This window comes from Drosophila tropicalis, unplaced genomic scaffold (assembly GCF_018151085.1).
Source record: "Drosophila tropicalis isolate 14030-0801.00 unplaced genomic scaffold, ASM1815108v1 contig_593, whole genome shotgun sequence".
Taxonomy (NCBI): domain Eukaryota; kingdom Metazoa; phylum Arthropoda; class Insecta; order Diptera; family Drosophilidae; genus Drosophila; species Drosophila tropicalis.
In genome coordinates this window covers 1,845,094-1,863,092 of record NW_027173070.1, presented here as the reverse complement: position 1 = coordinate 1,863,092, position 17,999 = coordinate 1,845,094, and the positions used below count along the sequence as shown (strand labels likewise).

At 38.6% G+C, this 17,999-nt stretch overlaps 1 protein-coding gene across 1 annotated transcript in view; it reads right to left on the bottom strand.

Moving 5' to 3' along the window:
* sli (slit guidance ligand) overlaps positions 1-17,999 on the bottom strand; it is a 61,454-nt gene that overhangs the window by 13,073 nt on the left and 30,382 nt on the right. Inside the window, 9 exon segments of the mRNA XM_068290248.1 lie at positions 350-565; positions 1,234-1,377; positions 1,453-1,594; positions 2,858-3,093; positions 4,057-4,200; positions 4,397-4,468; positions 4,885-4,956; positions 5,704-5,775; positions 12,484-13,443. Coding sequence (XP_068146349.1) covers positions 350-565; positions 1,234-1,377; positions 1,453-1,594; positions 2,858-3,093; positions 4,057-4,200; positions 4,397-4,468; positions 4,885-4,956; positions 5,704-5,775; positions 12,484-12,845 — 1,460 coding nt within the window. The 5' untranslated portion in view covers positions 12,846-13,443.

Below are 17,999 nucleotides of genomic sequence, written 5' to 3'. Positions count from 1 at the left end.
CGTCTCTTTCTTTACGGTTCAGAGACGACCGATATTCCTTGGTCTTGGACCTCTTTTTCAATGCGAATGACTTCGTCTTCGTCTTCGTTTGCGTCTTGGTCTTGGTTTGCTTGTTGTGCAGCTAAACAAATGTCAACGCGAAAGCCAAGTCAAAGGCAACTACTAAATGCACTTCAGAGGTTTAACACCAAAGTGCCTGGGTGCTCCATTCAAGATGGGAGGCTCGAAAGAGTAAAGCAAGGAGGACGCCATCTCCATCTTGCACTCTCGAAAAAAACACACTCATACTCAAGTTGCTGATGGGTGGGCGTTACAGTAGGAGAGAGGCGTAGAGACTTCATGTACTTACACCGTTTTGATGCTCTTCATGGCGTCGAATGTGCCATTAGCCAAAGACTGAATGTTGTTGTCGTATAGCGATAGAAGACTAAGGCTATGCAGGTCACGGAAGGCATCCTTGCGTATGCACGAGATCTCGTTGGCGTTCAACAGCAGCAACTGCAGTGAGCTAAGTCCTTTGAATACGCCCGAGGGTAAATCCTTTATTTTATTGCCATACAGCACACTGAAGGGAGAAGTAGTAGTCAGGAGCAGCAGCAGCAGAAACATGAAAAGGAACACAAATAGAACACAGATGAATGTTAAGAAATGAATAAAAATCCAAGGGAGTGGGGCAAACAGGGAACTTTGGTGATGGAGGCACAAGACAAAGTGGTTAAAGGCTGTTGTTGTCGTTCTTGTTTGTGGGTAACTGGTTTTGGCATACCCACAACATAGACAAAACCTAGAGATGCGCGTGAAATCGTTGAAAAAACTTTTGAAAAGCTTCTTGAATACATCTATGTAAAATGCTCATTGGACACTAGGCTTACTTCTATAGTTACCATTCGCCAATTTGTTGATCCTTTTGAGGCCTTTCACGTTACCATCTCTAGATCAAATTGCACATGTTCACATTTAGTAGGTGAACCATACCTACAAACATATGTGGCTGTTTTGAGGCGGGTGGAGGCGGGGGAACCTCAGGTAAGCTGATGCCTTGCGGTGGTGTTGGCAACGCTTTAACGTAGGCCGATTAGCCTGCTCTGAGGCTACAGTAAGAGCCCCCAATAGCAGTCGGTATTCTGTCACTTCACTCCACTTCACTCAGTCAACCGACTGCACATTTTGTTGGGCAGGCTACTTGTTGCTTGGTCCCCCCTCCTAACCATCCCTCAATTGAAAGCTACTTACAGTGTGGTTAGCTGCTTTAGGCCACTGAGTGCATCATGGGCAATACGCGATATATTGTTGTTGGACAAATCAATGCGTCGCAAACGTCGGAAGCTTGAAAACGATTTCGGTGGCAGTTCCGTGATGAAATTTTGCTCTAGGCGTCTGTTGAAGAAGAGTCATTTAGATATTTATTTGCATACATACATATGTAGTTAGAGATGAATCAGTTCTACTTACAGTTCGGTGGTATCATCGGGGAGGGTAACGGGCACACTGGTCAGACTCTTCTCACGACAATCAACAATACCATCCGCGCATCGGCATGGGTGTGGACAACTGTTCTCCACTCCACATTCCATGGGCGCATGCTCGGTGAGGCCTGCAAAAATTGATCAAGATGATGATGATGATGATGAAAACCGATGGAAACAACAAGTGCATAAGAATAACACTCGAAGCAGTAGCTACCGCAACAACGAAGCATTGATTTGATCCCAGCCATTCCAGCATTGCAAAGTGAAGTTGGAGTTACACTATGGCCAACCACATAATTATCAACGCTACTGCACCACGCCAAAGACGGAGATCCCCAACAACAACAAAAAGTATACAAGCAGCCGCTAGTCATAAATGTTTACCCACATAATTCCATAGCAATTTTATATTCCTTTTTTTTTTCCTCTTTTTGTTTTTGGCATACAAAACGAAAGTCAAACAAGCCAGAAATTATACTATATCGATAAATGTGATCTAGGTGAAATATTAAATACTCTATCCAATTAGTTGATATAAGCCAAAGAGTTAGGAAATTTAGGATAATCGATTTCTTGAATTGCCCATTGCATACTTTAGGGAGCGAAATATCGTATATTTTAACCTTTTCTGATGTTGTTCCTAAGTTATATATCATTTATCTATATTAATACTAATTTAAAAATTGTCATTCCATTCCCTCAAGGATTTCCACCTTTAAACATCTTTGTTTACTGTTTTGTGTTTAAAATCGTTCAGTAGCAATCATCCTCAACGTTGCCAAAATACCCCATTCGCTATAAAGTGTACAATTTTATAAGTACAACTTCGGAAAAACTCGTTTCATGGCATCGTTTGTAGCACATTTTCCGCTTCATTGAGCGCAGATTGGCTTTGGTTTTGGATTTGGCTTTGCTTTCCATTTACTACTTGGCCCGCAGCATTTTAGCATCTGCATCTTCGAAAACAAAATAAGAGAAAAAAAAGAATCCCCCATCGATGACGGCGTTAAACGTTTTGGCAAACACACGACGACGACGACGTCGATGCCATTCCATAGACGAGAGATGAAGCCACCACAACCACCAAATTGTTGCTTGTATATTTTGTGGGCGGTCTGCTGCTCATTGGAGCGGGGGCGTGCCATATGACGGTTTATATGATTTACAACGCTTTGTTTTCTCCATTCTACCCGATACCACCGATGACTACTTTGGCATATAAAACTAATTAATTTCTGGATACACAACACAACACACAACACGACATTTGTTGTCTATTTTTGGTGCGAATGCTGCTGGTTTAGGAGTGCTCAATGGGATGATGACGCCGATGACGACGATGACTCTTGTGGCAGGGGAGTAGGGTGGGAGGGACTTGGTATCCATACCTGAACATTTGAACTCCTGATCGTGCAGGTCCGCCACGTTTTGGCCCTTCAATTGTGATGGCGACTGGCATCTTGTGTATGGAGCTAGGCGCGGTGCACTGCGTAGGTAGCGCGACAGCCAGGATAAATGGCAATCGCAGGCGAATGGATTGTCCGATAGCCGCAACGCTCTCAATCGTCCCAATCCCCCAAAGGCATTGTGCGGCAAAGCGGTCAAGTTGTTGTTGTTCAGTGTCCTAAAAGAAACCGAAGGAAAGAAACCAATGAAGAATGAATACATGTGCATTGAGTAAAAACGACACTATCAACTGACTGTAATCTTTCTCTCTCTCACTCCTTCTCCGTTTTGGCTAGTTATATTTTGAGGGTTGGGCGACAACACAACCTTAACAGAAACTACAATAACAACTGATCACAGATCGTTGATCAAAACCAAACACAAAAAAAAAAAGAAGAAACTTAATTTAAAAATTACTCTTCTTCCTTCAACAAGTTGCGAGAGTTGTTGACTCCTTTCTTGGGGTTTAATATATTATCTTCGAGGCAAAACATAACTAATCTACAAATCTAACAACTAAATCTATAATCGATACGTTAAGGAAAACAAAATTATAACCTAGGGGACAATATGCAAAGTATGGGCCATAAGTGGTTAAAGTACGAAAAGGTATTTTGGCAGTATCGATGGATTAATACCCTTTTGAAGTAAGAGTGTTATTTTAGGATATGGGTATTGAATCCATTTAGTTAGTAGGAACTTCAGCTTAAGAAATGTGGGACTAACTCTATGATTTAGAATATTGATTTAAGACTTTACAGATTAAGGGGCTCCCAATCAAAAACAAATCTCTCCAAATGCCAAAGAAACTAGCTTAATATAAATTATCTAAAGTTTTCGATCGATTTATTTCTATGTAATTAAGCCAAATATTATGAAAATAAAGCCTTCTGGGTTGGCTTTGGCTATAAAATCTATTATCTCATTTATGTAGTATTTATATATGCCAAAAGCCACCTCATTTCGTTTTGCCAACCATAATTTATTGTTGAATCATTTATAAAAACCTCATTTTATTCGACTAATTAGTATATAAAATATTGATAAATTGCATTTAATCTAACCATAAACTCGTGTATTCTCTGTGATTAATTGACTTATATTTCAGGTTGGTGCTTTAAGTGCTGCTTTTGATACTCACAGTATTTCCAATTCCACTAGCCCCTTGAAGGCATGTTCGTCCATACAAGTGATTTGATTATTATCCAACTGCAAACTGCGCAAAGATTGAGCACCCTTGAAGACTCTTCGTCCCACCGTTGCAATCAGATTGTGTGAAATGTCCCTAGAAGGTTGCCATTCGAATGGATGGATGAATGAATGGGTGTGGGTGGCGGTGGGTAGATAAATTCAATTAGTTTCAATATAACAATGTGTGAGTCTACTTTCTACAAGTCTTGACTACTTTTGGCTACTTTGACTTGATTGATTTTAATATAGTTTATATAAATATTCTTTTTTCTTATTTTTGGATTACTTACAATCGCAAAAGACTCGCTGAACTTGTCACAAAGTTTTCAGGTATTGCCTTTAATCGATTGTTGTTTAGACGTCTTTGAGATTTTTGTTTATAGTGGAAGGTGTTTTGGTTTTGGTTTGGTTTTTGTGTTTTTATTTTTGGTTTTTGTTTGGTGTACGAGCATATTATTTTTATGTAGGCACGCAAAAACGAAACGTAACGGAAAGTACAGTAGTTTGTGTAGAAGATATGCAAAAAGAAAAACGAAACGAGAAAATAGTATTTCAAAATCAAAACAAAGTAAATCGTACGATACTTTTTGTTCATTGCTAGCTATATAAGTATGTAAGTAAGTATATAGGCATATAATTTATATTATTATTAAGAATATTGATTAGCAAAAAATCTTGAGTTAGTAGTAAGATGAAAAAAGATTCCATCATGCACTAGAGCTAAGGAAAAAAGCAAAATCATTGTAGTTTTTTAGGGTTCTAAAACTTTTGTACTCACAATCGTTCGAGGGAGACCAAATCTTGTAGGGCATTCTTTTCGATGGTGTGAATTTGATTATCCGTTAGTTGGCTAAAGGGCAAAGAAAGTTAACAGAATTATGATTAACTTGGTTAGAAAGTGAATGAGAGATCCCAAAGGAAACTCAACTCTAATTAGGGCGTGCATTATAATAAGGGCGTTCCCCCATTCTCAATTTGTATCTATCTAAATGTGACCCTTCTAATGGGGAACAAAATTATGTTTCTTTTTGTTTATTACTTCTCATTTTTGTTGAAGTTAACCTAAAGAAAAGTTTGTTGAGAAACCTTTGCTTGATTTTCTATCAAGTAGAGAATTATTTAAGAATTTTTAGTCATAGAAGCTTAAAAATGTCTCTTGGACAATTTAGTTTTCAATACTCTTACATCTACCAATGATTAGTCCAATTTGAACATTTCGAAATTTCATAATGCTTCTTTTCTTCTAGAATTTGGCAACTTTTTATACCATACACCCATAGGGTGAAATGGTATATTAAAGTCGCCAAAATGTATGTAACAGGCAGAAGGAAGTATATATATTCTTGATCAGGATCAACAGCATTCTTTATTTAATAAACTGAAACATTTTTCCCTTTTAAAATAACATTCAAATGTATCTATATTCCAGTATCTACTTTATGAGCTCTCTAAATTCATGTTCTCCAATCTAAAATGAGTTTTTAATATCACCCATCAATTGCTTCATCATATGCATAAATAAATACATGTCTATATATGTATAAGGAGCAGATACATATGTATATGCTATATGGTGTCTTTAGGTATATATACTCACAGCATTCGTAGCTTGGTCAAACGTTGAAAATCCGTCTCATATATCACCGTCAAATTATTGCCCTGCAAATCGCTGCAAAAGAGAAATGAGAAAAATGAGATCAAGATTATTTGCCTTGGCAGTAATTAAGTAGGATATATTCGTATATATCTGTAGGATGTTGCAATACGATAGAGAAGTAGTAAGGCTAATCAAAATTAGCTGGTCATACGATAATTTTTTTTAATTGCTTGTAAAACAAGAAGAACAACAAGAAAACTGAGATACAAAGATATACTACAGCGACAACAACAACAACAACAACTACACGGCAACAGCAGCTGGTGGCAATCCATGATATGTGGATTGGTGGTTGCTTATTGGTGGTGGTGATGGTGCTGATGGTTGCCTTTTTGTCTGATAACAAAAATATGATATTTAATCATTTTACATGCCCCATCCCTCCAGAGTCAGAGTCTCAGCTCCCAGGAGTAGTCGCAGTAGGAAGAAGAACTCGTTTTATTCAAGAGAAACAGAAAAATTTGTTACCTGTAGATGTCATAACAATGAAATGCAACCAAAATGAGATACAAAAGAGGCATGGGCAAACATACGGGAACTGAAGCGAATGCGCATGCGCAACACCGCGCAGATACCGACACAGACATAGCCAGAGCCAGAGCCACAGCCTGTGCCTCAGCTGCTGCTTCGCTGTTTTGAGTAAGGTTTTTTATACCATACACCCATAGGGTGAAATGGTATATTAAAGTCGCCAAAATGTATGTAACAGGCAGAAGGAAGCTTCTCCGACCCTATAAAGTATATATATTCTTGATCAGGATGAATAGCCGAGTCGATCTAGCCATGTCCGTCTGTCCGTCCGTCCGTCCGTCCGTCCGTCCGTATGAACACGCAGATCTCGGAGACTATAAGAGCTAGAGCCACCAAATTTGGTATGTATACTCGTGTAGTATGCACATGTTCAGAGTTAATTGGAATTTCGGCCACGCCCCCTTACGCCCCCAGGAATCACATAAAACTGTTTTTCTTAAAAAGTATAACAGCTAGAGACATCAAATTTGGTTTATATACTCGTTTAGTTGGCGCGCAGAAACTAATTGTTTAAACTTTTTGCCACGCCCCCTTCCGCCCCCGGAATTTACATAAAACTGATTTTCTTAAAAACTATGACAGCTACCGACATCAAATTTGGTATGCAGACTAGTTTAATAGACGCGCAGAAACTGGCTATTTAAAAATTTTGCCACGCCCACTTCCGCCCCCGCAAATCAAACAAAACTGATTTTATCAAAAATAAACAAAGCTAAAGTCACCAAATTTAGTATGTATACTGGCTTAGTATTCGCGCAGAGTATATATATTTTCATATTTTGCCACGCCCACTTCCGCCTCCATAATTAAGAAAAAACCGATTTTCTCCTGTAGTTTTTTGACTATCGCATTCAAATTCGGCAGACTAATTAATCTTATCTATTTCTACAAAACTACCAAATTTTATTGAAATCGGACTAGAAACATGCAAAATATGCGTATGAACGTATTTTACTACGCGGTCCACAAGGCCAGAATTGGCCGTTGGCTAGTAGCGGCGCTAGAGTGCTCGTGTGTTCGTAGAGTGAGCGAGATAGCACATACTATGAAACATGTAAAAACAATTTAATAGACATACATATGTACATTTGGTTTTCGAAATTTAAAAAAATTTGTTTCACCTGGTGTATGGTATACCCGAGTCGACGAGTCGACTTACTTGCTTCATTTATTTTTTTTGGGTTTCGAACAGGTAGTAAGACCTTCAGAGACCCAAACGTTAAGATATTTCTGTGTCTGTGTTTTTATTTCTGCTTCTTCTTCTTCTTTTCCGTCTTAAGCCTTAATGAATCTCGCATCAAGTTGCGAGGCAACATCATGAACGGGCCAAGACTGCTCTACGTCTTCTCTCTATAAACTGAAAGAAACAGATGCAACAGTGGCGCTTGACGAATGAAATTCTCTTGGGGGGATTGAACGTATACCTTCTATATGGTTAAATTAGTCAATTGCATATAAATATTTTAGAAGTTCTTCAAAAACGCTGACAGACAACAACTTTAAAAAATGAACCCAAATTTTGAGAAGTTTAAAAGAGGACAGAAAGACGTTTGTCAGAATCTTCTAGGCAGCAATAAATAGAGAAAATTAACTACATTTTTTGTAGATGGAACAAAAGTAAGACCTTTCAACATTGAAGCTCATTTATAGACGTTATTAAATTTGGCTATTACTGGCGAAGAATAACATTGCAAACTACTTAATATGGGTTAAATTTGAAAACTGATTAAGCCTTACAAATATGCTTTACTTTTGGAGACTGGAAGTTAACTTTGGTATCTGATATAGTTATCATTTACTGCTATTGAATTCAGGCCAATTCTACTGTAACCTGAAGTGTTTAATGTAATTTACCCATTCTAGTAATTCTCTCTCTTCTCTCTATTCTTTTAAAACTCCTTCGCCCCATATTTTTCTTGGCTCTGGGCCCCTTTTTGCTGTTGGGTCTACGCCTTTTGAAATATTTGTTGTACATATTCTTTTAATGAGCTTAATATCTCTTGGCTAGATGTGGCCATCTCGTTCCCTCTATCGCGCAGTTTGGTCTTTTCTTTCTGGTCTTAGATCCGACTGATTACACCAAGTCTCTCCTCAGCATCGGCATTTGATACACTGTGTGTAAAGATTTGAAAGATTTCTGTAAAATAAAAACAAAAGCAAAAGTCTTTGCCTTAATTGCCAGACATTTTTCAAAAGCTGACGGTTTTTTTTTCAATGGTGTTGTTGTTGTTGGTTTTGCTGTTGCTGCTGCTGCTGCCTTTTGTTGTAATGGTTTAAAATATAATTTGTTAGGAAAGCTTATGCATAATTTTTGCCGTTTTGTGCCATATAATTAAACATTTAACATTTAACTTCATTATAAAAAGCAAGAGCAAGAGTAAGAGGAAAAAAGAAGAAGTTGGGTTTTTTGTTGGTTTTTTCGCTGTCGTTTTTCGGTGGCTCCCCGCAATTAGATTTCATCTGCTGCTGCTGCTGGGACTGAGACTTCTCTTTGATGTGTTTGCAGCTGTTACTTCGCCTGAAAGTTGGCAGCTATAAATTAGGCTCACCTTTTTGGCTAGAGGTTAGGGCGTGCTAAGGTGTGAAAGGGACCTGAAAATTGAACTCAACTGGGTTGAGGTTAGATTCAAGTTTGAGTTCGGTTCGCTCGCTTGGGTTTCTACACTAAATTATATGCAAAAATGCTGTCGTGTCAATTGAATAAACTAACTCTCTGACTCTCTGTGTGTGTGAGTGAGTGGCAGGTCGTTTCTATTCCATGCCTTCCATTTTTAGTCATTCCTCAGCTATGTAATTAAATGGCCATGCCAAGGTCCAGGGCATGGCTATAGAATGAGTGAAAGAGAGTGAGAGGGGGAGAGTGTGAGACTCATAGATAGGAAAACGCCTGGTTACAATTTGCTTTGGTCCCAGTTTGCATATTGCCATTGTTATTCTTTTTTTCAAGTTTCATTCGTTTTTTCGTTTTTCTTTTCTGTTTTTTTTTGCCATTGGAGCGCATATTGACAGGCCCAATGCCCGAGCCTGTTTCTCTGTTCATGCCTCTGCCCGTGCCCAGATCCAATAAAGTTGTGGGCATGTTCAATATTTGATGTGCACATACAGTACCTAGCTGTATAAAAATACATGGTACATGTTGTGGAAAAGATAGTTAGATACTTCTGTGTGGCTTATTAGGGTGCTTCATGCCATCAACTTTGCATTCTTCTTTAATCTAATGAGCAGTTTAAAGTTAAATGACTAACTAATTGACTATTCATTACAGAAATCGCATTGTAAATGTCGAATTTAATAAGCCCAGTTGCTGCAACTGGTAGATACGGGTTTAGCAGTTATCTTTTCAGAGTCTTTGTGAATCAATAAACTTGGAAATTGAATAAATTTGTCACAGAACTAGTTAGTTTTGTAAAGAAATATCATCTTGTGAGGGCATAATTTTAAATATAATTTAATTATTAAATTGTATGAAGACAAAATGTGAAAAATATTACATGACAGATCGACAAAACGTCAAAACTTGACTCTTATTCTCAATTGATAGTAATAAAATAATGACAACTTTAAGAAAAGAGAAGAAAAGAGGTATATCAAAAACTTATTGCATACTTTCAGGGGTATATCCACCTAATAGGCCGCTTTTTCAATGTGTAATTAAGATTAGACAATTGTCTGTTGCTTTTAAGTGATGTGATCTTATTTCCAATCAACAACTTTGTGCATACTTTAAGGGGCATATGTTCATCTTTCGTCCTCATTGTACGGTAATGCTTATTTCAATGATTTCAACTAGGAAAGTCTCGTTTGTCATGCAAACTTATCATGTAAATCTATGAAACAATCCATCATCCTAAAAGGGGGGAAACATTTTATAGTTCATAGAAACGTGTCGAGTTATTTTGGCGATTCATATTTCATTCTTTCATGATTTAATGTCTTTGCTTCGCTTTAATTTCGTTTATGGTTTCTTATATCAAATTTCCAAACATTTGACAGTTTAAATAATAAAACGCAAAAGCAAAGAAAATCCTCTCGATGTTTAATCATTTATAATCCATTGGCATTTAATGGTGGTTCTTTTCTCCTTTTGGCCTTGCTTCTAGGTCTTCAGAAGGTGAAAAGGGTAGCTGGTTTTTAAGCTGTTCTTAAGACTTTTGACACATTCCTTTTTAAGTGACACAAAAAAATATGTCACTTGAAATGATTTGATACCCCTGAAGCACCCTGTTATTGCTGTGATCTGTGTGTGTGTGGAGGTACAGAGGTTCTCAGTGCATTTCAGTTTCTGGCTATTTTAAAATGCAAATATGTCGTGCATGTTGTGATATGTTTTTCATTTTCTGCCTTTTCGTTTTTGCATTTATTTGTTCATTTTTATTTCAGCTTTTATTATTATTTTGTTTTTTTCTGCCGTTTCTCAGTATATTTCAGCATTTTGCATAAAAACAAATGTGTCCCTGAGCGCTATTTGACTACTCAGGCGACGAGAGCAACTGAGCATTTATACCAAAGAGCCAAGCCTGGGTTCTGGGCCTGCCTGACTACTTATAACTGGGCTATAATGCGGCGGTTGTTGTTGCTGGCGCTGCTGATATCTGTTATTAATTTATGTAGACGGTGGGGAATATATGTATACGAAAAATAGCTTCAGCCGCCGCCGTGCGTCGTCAGTCGTGGCAACAGCTTTTTGAGGTCGCCAACGATTGGGTGGCAGCTGAAGTGGTTGGAGCATTTTGCATACACTTGCTAATTGCCGGCACGTTAATTTATGTGGCGACAATGTGAACGATGGACAGACGATTCCGTGCGGAGGAGGTGGGGAGGATGCGGGAGAGGGAGGGCCTTGAGGCAAGCTTAATGCATTTGACTTGAGCCCCAAAGAGCTTCGTCTGGGCATGCATGCAACAATTGTTGGCCAATCCCCCTGATGCGCTTATGGGACTCCAACTACGACTCCATCTCCGACTTTGACTCCTTCGGCGACAATTAATAAACTTAATGGCGATTTAATGTACGACTCGAGTCGACTCCGCTTGGCTTGCTTCCCTCCCCCACTCTCGTCCCATCCATTTGTGCGACGATTGTCGTTATCGACACGACATGGTCATGGTCTTTTATTTATTTACCCAAGTGCCCAACTGCCCATTGCAGAGCTGGCTGCTGGCTGCCTGCTGCCCAACTGCCCATTCGCTGCTTTTGTTGTTTGTCTATGCTGATTTTAAAATAAATACTGATCAGGGTTGGGATGGCATCAGGAACGACCCCGGTACCCGGGATTTTGGGAACCGAGAACCGGCATGTGCGTACGTCTGGTCTTTATTATTATTTTAATAATATTTGAACAACTGAAAGGAAGACGTAGTAGAGCGAAAATACAGGGGCAGAATGGAATTTGTCATGCCAAAATAAAATGCCTTGAAATTGAAATACATCAATTGGATGAAGTTTATAGGAATTGAATCAGCATTTTCTTGTAAGCAATTTACTTATAAATATTCTATAAATCATTTGAAATGGGTCGCTCGGTCTTTTGGGTTTTTCTGTCAGCGAAATTTCATTTACTAAACAAACAGAGGATTCTTTTTCGTTTCAGCTTACATTGTTATGATAGGTCTACAGACGGAGGGTTCTATAACATTTCTCACAAATTGACAAGGCTTAAGGCAAGAAATATATAAGTTTTACTTATAAAATATGAACAAGAGTTGAGTCTTTTGTGTTCCTAAAGATTAGAATAATCTTACAAGCAGGAAAGCAAACTAAATGAAATGTTTCTTTGGTCTAAAAGTACAACATAACGAAATATTTGACAGGATACACGACTCTTCCAGAGTCCGATTCCCTTGGGGCTTCCCATATAGAATGTAGTTTCGTAATTCGACATGGCTATGATATTATTGTTTAATTTTCCTAAAGATTCGACTAATCTTAAGAGCAGGACAGGTTACTAAACTCAATCAGATAGTATTCCACTGTATAGATTCTAGAAGACCAAAAATTGATTGTTGATTCCATTAAGTCGAGCAATCAATTTAAACAAACTACATACTTTACTTTTGCTTTACTTTCGTTTACTTGAAATTAAAATGGAAATGTTGTGTGTAGGTATACGAAATCCCTTAAGCTCTTCCTGAAAATTAATGCTTGGGGTTTTCTTTTTTGCATGCTGTTTGTATGGATGTATGTACTTACAGTCTCTCCACATCCGCTGATATTTTGCGCGGCACTTGGGTTAATCCTCGGTGCGAACAGTCGACGGTTAATCCACTACAGGAACAGACGCGAGGACATCTTGCTTCGGTAATTACGCCCACCCCACCACCGGGTATATGTATGCCAACGGAACCGAGTCCGCCGCTGGAGACAGCGGCACTGCCAAAGCCACCGGCATACGGTTCGGCCTTGACAAACACCGATGGCGATGTCAGCAGGAGCAGATTGCAATAGCACCAGAGAAAGGATAGGATTAAGGCTGTAGGCATTAGCCTATAAAACGGCGTTCGATGGGGCATTGTTGGTATCGGCGGCGGCGGCGTCCTGAACGGCACTGCCATTGTGGCACATTTAAAAGGCAACGTGCCTAATTGAAAGTATCGGATGCGTATACGGACGCCACTTTGTCAAATAGCAATCACAATTGAATCAATATTTATATAAAGAAGGATTCCCCCTTTCACCGTCCTCCTCCTTCTTTACTGAACGTTTCACTTTTGTTTCGACGTTTCTACGTTTAAAGCGGCGTACCGCTACGCGGTCGTTTCTCCCGTGTTTTTATTTTCGAATTTGCAGACCGTTGTGACCGCCAGATACGTTGTGACAGAACTGATACGAGCCAGCTGGTCAGAGGGCAGACAAAATGCAACGAGTAACGAGTAGCGAGTGTCGTCTCTCTCACTTGTTGTCTCTCTTTATAGTCTTTCTCTCCCTTTCTACGTTTCTTTACGTGCTGTTTGCTAGGTAGAAAGATAGTTTCGCTTTGTTGTAGGTAGTTTTGTTTGGTAGATTGTTATGTAGGTAGGTAGGTAGCGGAAATGCACTTCTCCTGCACTTTGCTGTCAGCAGTTTAGCCTCGTCTCGGCAGCAGCAACTTCATCATCATCATCATTGCCACACATTGACCTGCAAGGCAGCAAGCAACATTCAGTCGAGCATCTGCAAAGGAAAGAGAGAGAAAGAGAGTTTGTAGAGTGGAAAATAAGTTGTGGAAAATCATGAAAAATTATCTATAAATTCGGCAAAAACCAAAAAAGAAAAAAAGACGAACAGCAGGAAATTGTTAGTGACTGTGATATAAATATATTCCAAATGCTTTATATCACTTAAGTGGCCCCAACGAGGGTTGCTCCTCAAGTTGGATACTTGGCCAATTTATAAAACATTTCTCAACTGTCACTTTAAAAAATTCAATGATATATTGGAAGTCGTTCTTAAATTATAGACCATTCCGAGTTTAATTTAAGGTTCAACTAGACACCTGCTACCACACTAAAGAAGACTAATCACCTGTGTGAACATATGTCTCCCTCTATCTATCTCTACTTGTCTCTATTTTGAAAAATGTGTAGGGCGGTAGTTGTTCATTTAGTTGGCATAGTTTCTTGAATTCCTAATCATTCATTAAGATTAGTTAACATTCCAAATCTGCACAAATTGTGGCAGTATTTTTCCCCCTTTTTCTCAGAGACACAAATCATATTTAAGAGAGCTTAAGTGATCACTTTGGCCCAATTAAATTGCTCTAATGAATCCCATTCAAGTGCCTTGCCCATCTTAATTTACATAGGAAAAACGATAAACTCTAATGTCTAACCACCACTTCTGATTCCCATTTTTCCTTCATGATGTTTTTCGATCTATATTTAGTTCAAGATGACTGTGTGGTCTCTTCTCACTTCCTGACAACGTCAGTTCTTCCTCTCTGGTTTCTTCTTCTTTATTTTCTGGGACCTGTCATGTTGTTATATTTACTTAATTTGCAAATTGACAAGTTAAAGAGATTGAGAGAGAGAGAGAGCGAGCAGAGGGAGGGGTAGAGGAGGCAAATCAATGGTAAATAGATTGAAATTAATTGTTTAAATTAACATTTGGATTCGACTGACTGACAGATGCGATTGATTCCACAGAGGCAAAAGGCAGACTGAGAGCTGCTGGCTAACTGGAGTAATCAACAATTTTCGGCTTGTCAAATTTCTCTCAAACTTAACTGGCAATCAACATAAATTCAATAAGCTTGGGAAAGTATTTTCCCATGTACATATGTATGTGAGATGAACCTATCAAAAGCATGCCTTTAATCAAAAATTTATCATTTCTCTGTGCTAGAGACACAAAAACGAAATATTTTTCGTTGGCAAAGGCATCCCTTTCACATCAAGGAAATGAATTGGGAGTGGGAGTGGGTGTAGGGGTAGTGGGTGGCAGTCGAGTGTTGGGTGCTTACTCAAAAGATGTAATCACTGCATTGTCACCCAACCGGAGACGGGCTGCCTGCCTTGAGGGGGATTGCCTGACTGCCTGACTGCCAGTCCATCTCTTCCTCTCTGTGTTTTCTCTGTGTTCTCATATGAAAACATAAATCAGTGAAATTCTATACATGCCACTGATTGTCTACTCTTTTTCTGACTCGGCCTGACTTTACTACTATATACTTGCCCCTCTCGTATAGATATATATATACGACACACAAAAATTCCATAGCAAATTCAATGCATGCCAATAACTCGTTCTCGCTGATGCGGATGCGGAGGGCATACAGAGAGCCTCCTCCCAATGGAGCTGAGCTGAGAATGGTGGAATGATGTTGAGTGGAGTCGAATGGTTCGACATATTGAGATTTTTTCTGTATGTGTGCTTGTGTGTGTGTGTGTGCGTGTTTGTGGTGGCTAATGAAGACTAGCAGAAAGGTCAAAAATATATACGACTTGGTCTATACCTGTTTATTAGCCCCTAAAAAGATGTTTGCTCCAAGGTGAATCAAATAATTTTTCGCCTCGCAACTAATCAAAAGTTGATAATTGGAAAATTTTTAATTAAAATTTATGTAATTGCATGTAATTTAGTTGAAAATTGCTTTGTGATTGTCCTATGATTCGGTTTTCAATCAAGTTTTTGGTTAAAGTTTTGTAATATGAACCTTAAAGTAATGGAACACTTTATGGTATTATGTGGGTTCATTTCAACAATTAGGGAATTGCCAATTTGTGAATTATATGTCTCTCAACCCGCGTTGTATTATTGTAAATATGTAAAAAGAAAAACCAGATGTAACCAAATGTTTGAGGAAAATCCAAAGACAGTCACTTCTGGTCCTTATGTTACCAGATGTAGCTAAAAACTGATTGATAGTAAGTAATATGAACGTTATAATCTGAGTGTGAAATAAGTGTGAGTTGAACTCTTTCACTTTTACCTAAGTCGCATACACCCTCCATTTCTTATCTATAGTTACTCTAGGTACATCCATCTCTTTGCCTCATTTGCCCCTCCTTGGCCACTCTTTCGCGTCCGCTGTCTGGTTGTATTAAGATAACGCGTGAAAAAGAGAGTGACATTTGGACAAACAGAAAACGCACTATTCAAATAAATGTAGTCAAAGACAAGAGATAGATAGAATGTCATCAGACGACTCTGCAGGCCACAGACTCCAGCCATGGCATAGAGTTGTCTGCAGATTAATGACGCGATGCCATGCCACCACCGCCAGAACTCAACCCACAAACTAGCCATAAGCATTCCTAGAAACAATAGATTTATGGAATTAAATAAAGAAGAAGCGAAAAGCAAAAGTAGAACCCACAGGCGCTTACAAGAGCTAGAGAGTAGTTAGTTAGGAGGAGATGGCTCCTCCACCACCGCAATCTGTTCTCTTGGCCCCTAAGGCCTGTGGATTTTCCAATAAATTACGCTTAAGTATGCACTTAATTCAAATAATGCCAACTTGCGAGCCTCCTTTTGAGATTGGGGGAATGGGAATATAGGGGGAGCCCTCAAGTGATTTGTTTTTTTGCGGCTTATAAAGGAAACGTTCAGTTTGGTTCGTTGGGCTGTTCTGAGTGTTGTGTGTGTTTGCTTGTTTGCCCATTGCCTCTATGACATGTGTCAAAATTGTGGACAGATAAGCAATACTATAGACTAGTTATATCAAAGCTCATACATCTCAGAGTCGGTGGGGTGGGATTAAGCCAAAGTCAGCAAAAAGGCAGTCAAAAGATGTCAACACAAAAAAAGAAAAGAAGATATGTAGCTATAATCCATTGCTGACTGTGAAAGAATTGTTGTCACTCAATGCAATGGAAATTAGAGGTCATTGCTTCGAAATGGAATGGATGAGTTACTAAAGAACATATAAGGGAAATCATATTGAACTTTATTTACCCCTTAACTACCTTTACATTAAATGAAACATAAACATTCCCAGTCCTTTTAGAGGTAATGCATATGGTGTTTCGATTTAACTACCTTAGACTAAGACATTTTCCAATTAGAAACTTAAAAACATGGCTAATCAAATCAACATTAAAAGCAAATCAAAAATAAAACATACTGGATGATATCAAAAACGTTATGTTTACCAATTCCTTTACTTTTTCTTGACTTTAATAAACTCTTTCCGCCTTAGGGTAAGGTGTAAGCTAATCTCAAAATAGATAATAAACTGATAATTATATATAGGGGGAAAAAAACCAACAACCAATTTGATTCCAATTTTGAAACGGCAATTATATATGTTTCCATCTTTTTTAAGTTTAAACAAACATATCGATTACAAGCAATTATCTACACTATGAAAGATATCTTGAGTAAAGGAAACAGCTGTCAAATTTATAAAAACGAATTTATAATTATATTTTCTCTATGCCAGTCCGTTGAAAAAGGAAACACATCATAAATAAAACAGTTACAAAATGGACTAATATAACCAATTAGCTATTAAATTTCAATAGCCCACGCACACACAAAGGCAGACAAGAGGAGGAATAATCAACCTGTAGCGATTAATTTTACTGAAAAGGTAACACAAATTGATATCTCCTTCTCCTCCTCCGCTTGATTATCGAACTTGGACTATCTCTAACTAATTTATCTTTAAACTTCCCTAACCGCCGCACACTGAGTTTAGATAACCATCAAACCATTTGCTCTTGTTCAGCTGTTCGGTTCGTGCCTTGGCATTTCCGCAGCTTCTTTTGCCACCCGCCTCCCAGATCTTGGTCCCCCATTCCCCGTTGGACCATTACAAGAGTCACATAAAAGGAAGGACAGAAAAAATGAACCCCTTTTTCTTTCTTTTCTTTACGTTTACTTTACTTTTCAAAAGCGTGGTCAACTCTCAATGAATTGTATTACGGGACAACTTCGTGTTCAGCTTGGTCTTCATTTCATTTCATTGGCAAGCCGGAAGTGTCGCATACTTTCGACGGATACACCGGCTTAATTATGTGCATAAAATGTAAGAACAGACAGGAGGGACAAAGCGACATACAAACAAACAAACGAACATATGACGGGCAACATCAGGACGGGCATTGAAAGAATGACAGAAAGAAAGAAAGCAGCCAACGGATTGACTGCCAAGTCGAAGCTTGGGCATGAAATGACAAAACACAAACATTAATTGCTCCACATTCAAACATACGCGAGGGCGTGTGGAATGAATGGACTTCCCTCAGGAGTTCGGTAAGAGAAAGCCAAGTGCAGAGTAGCTTGAC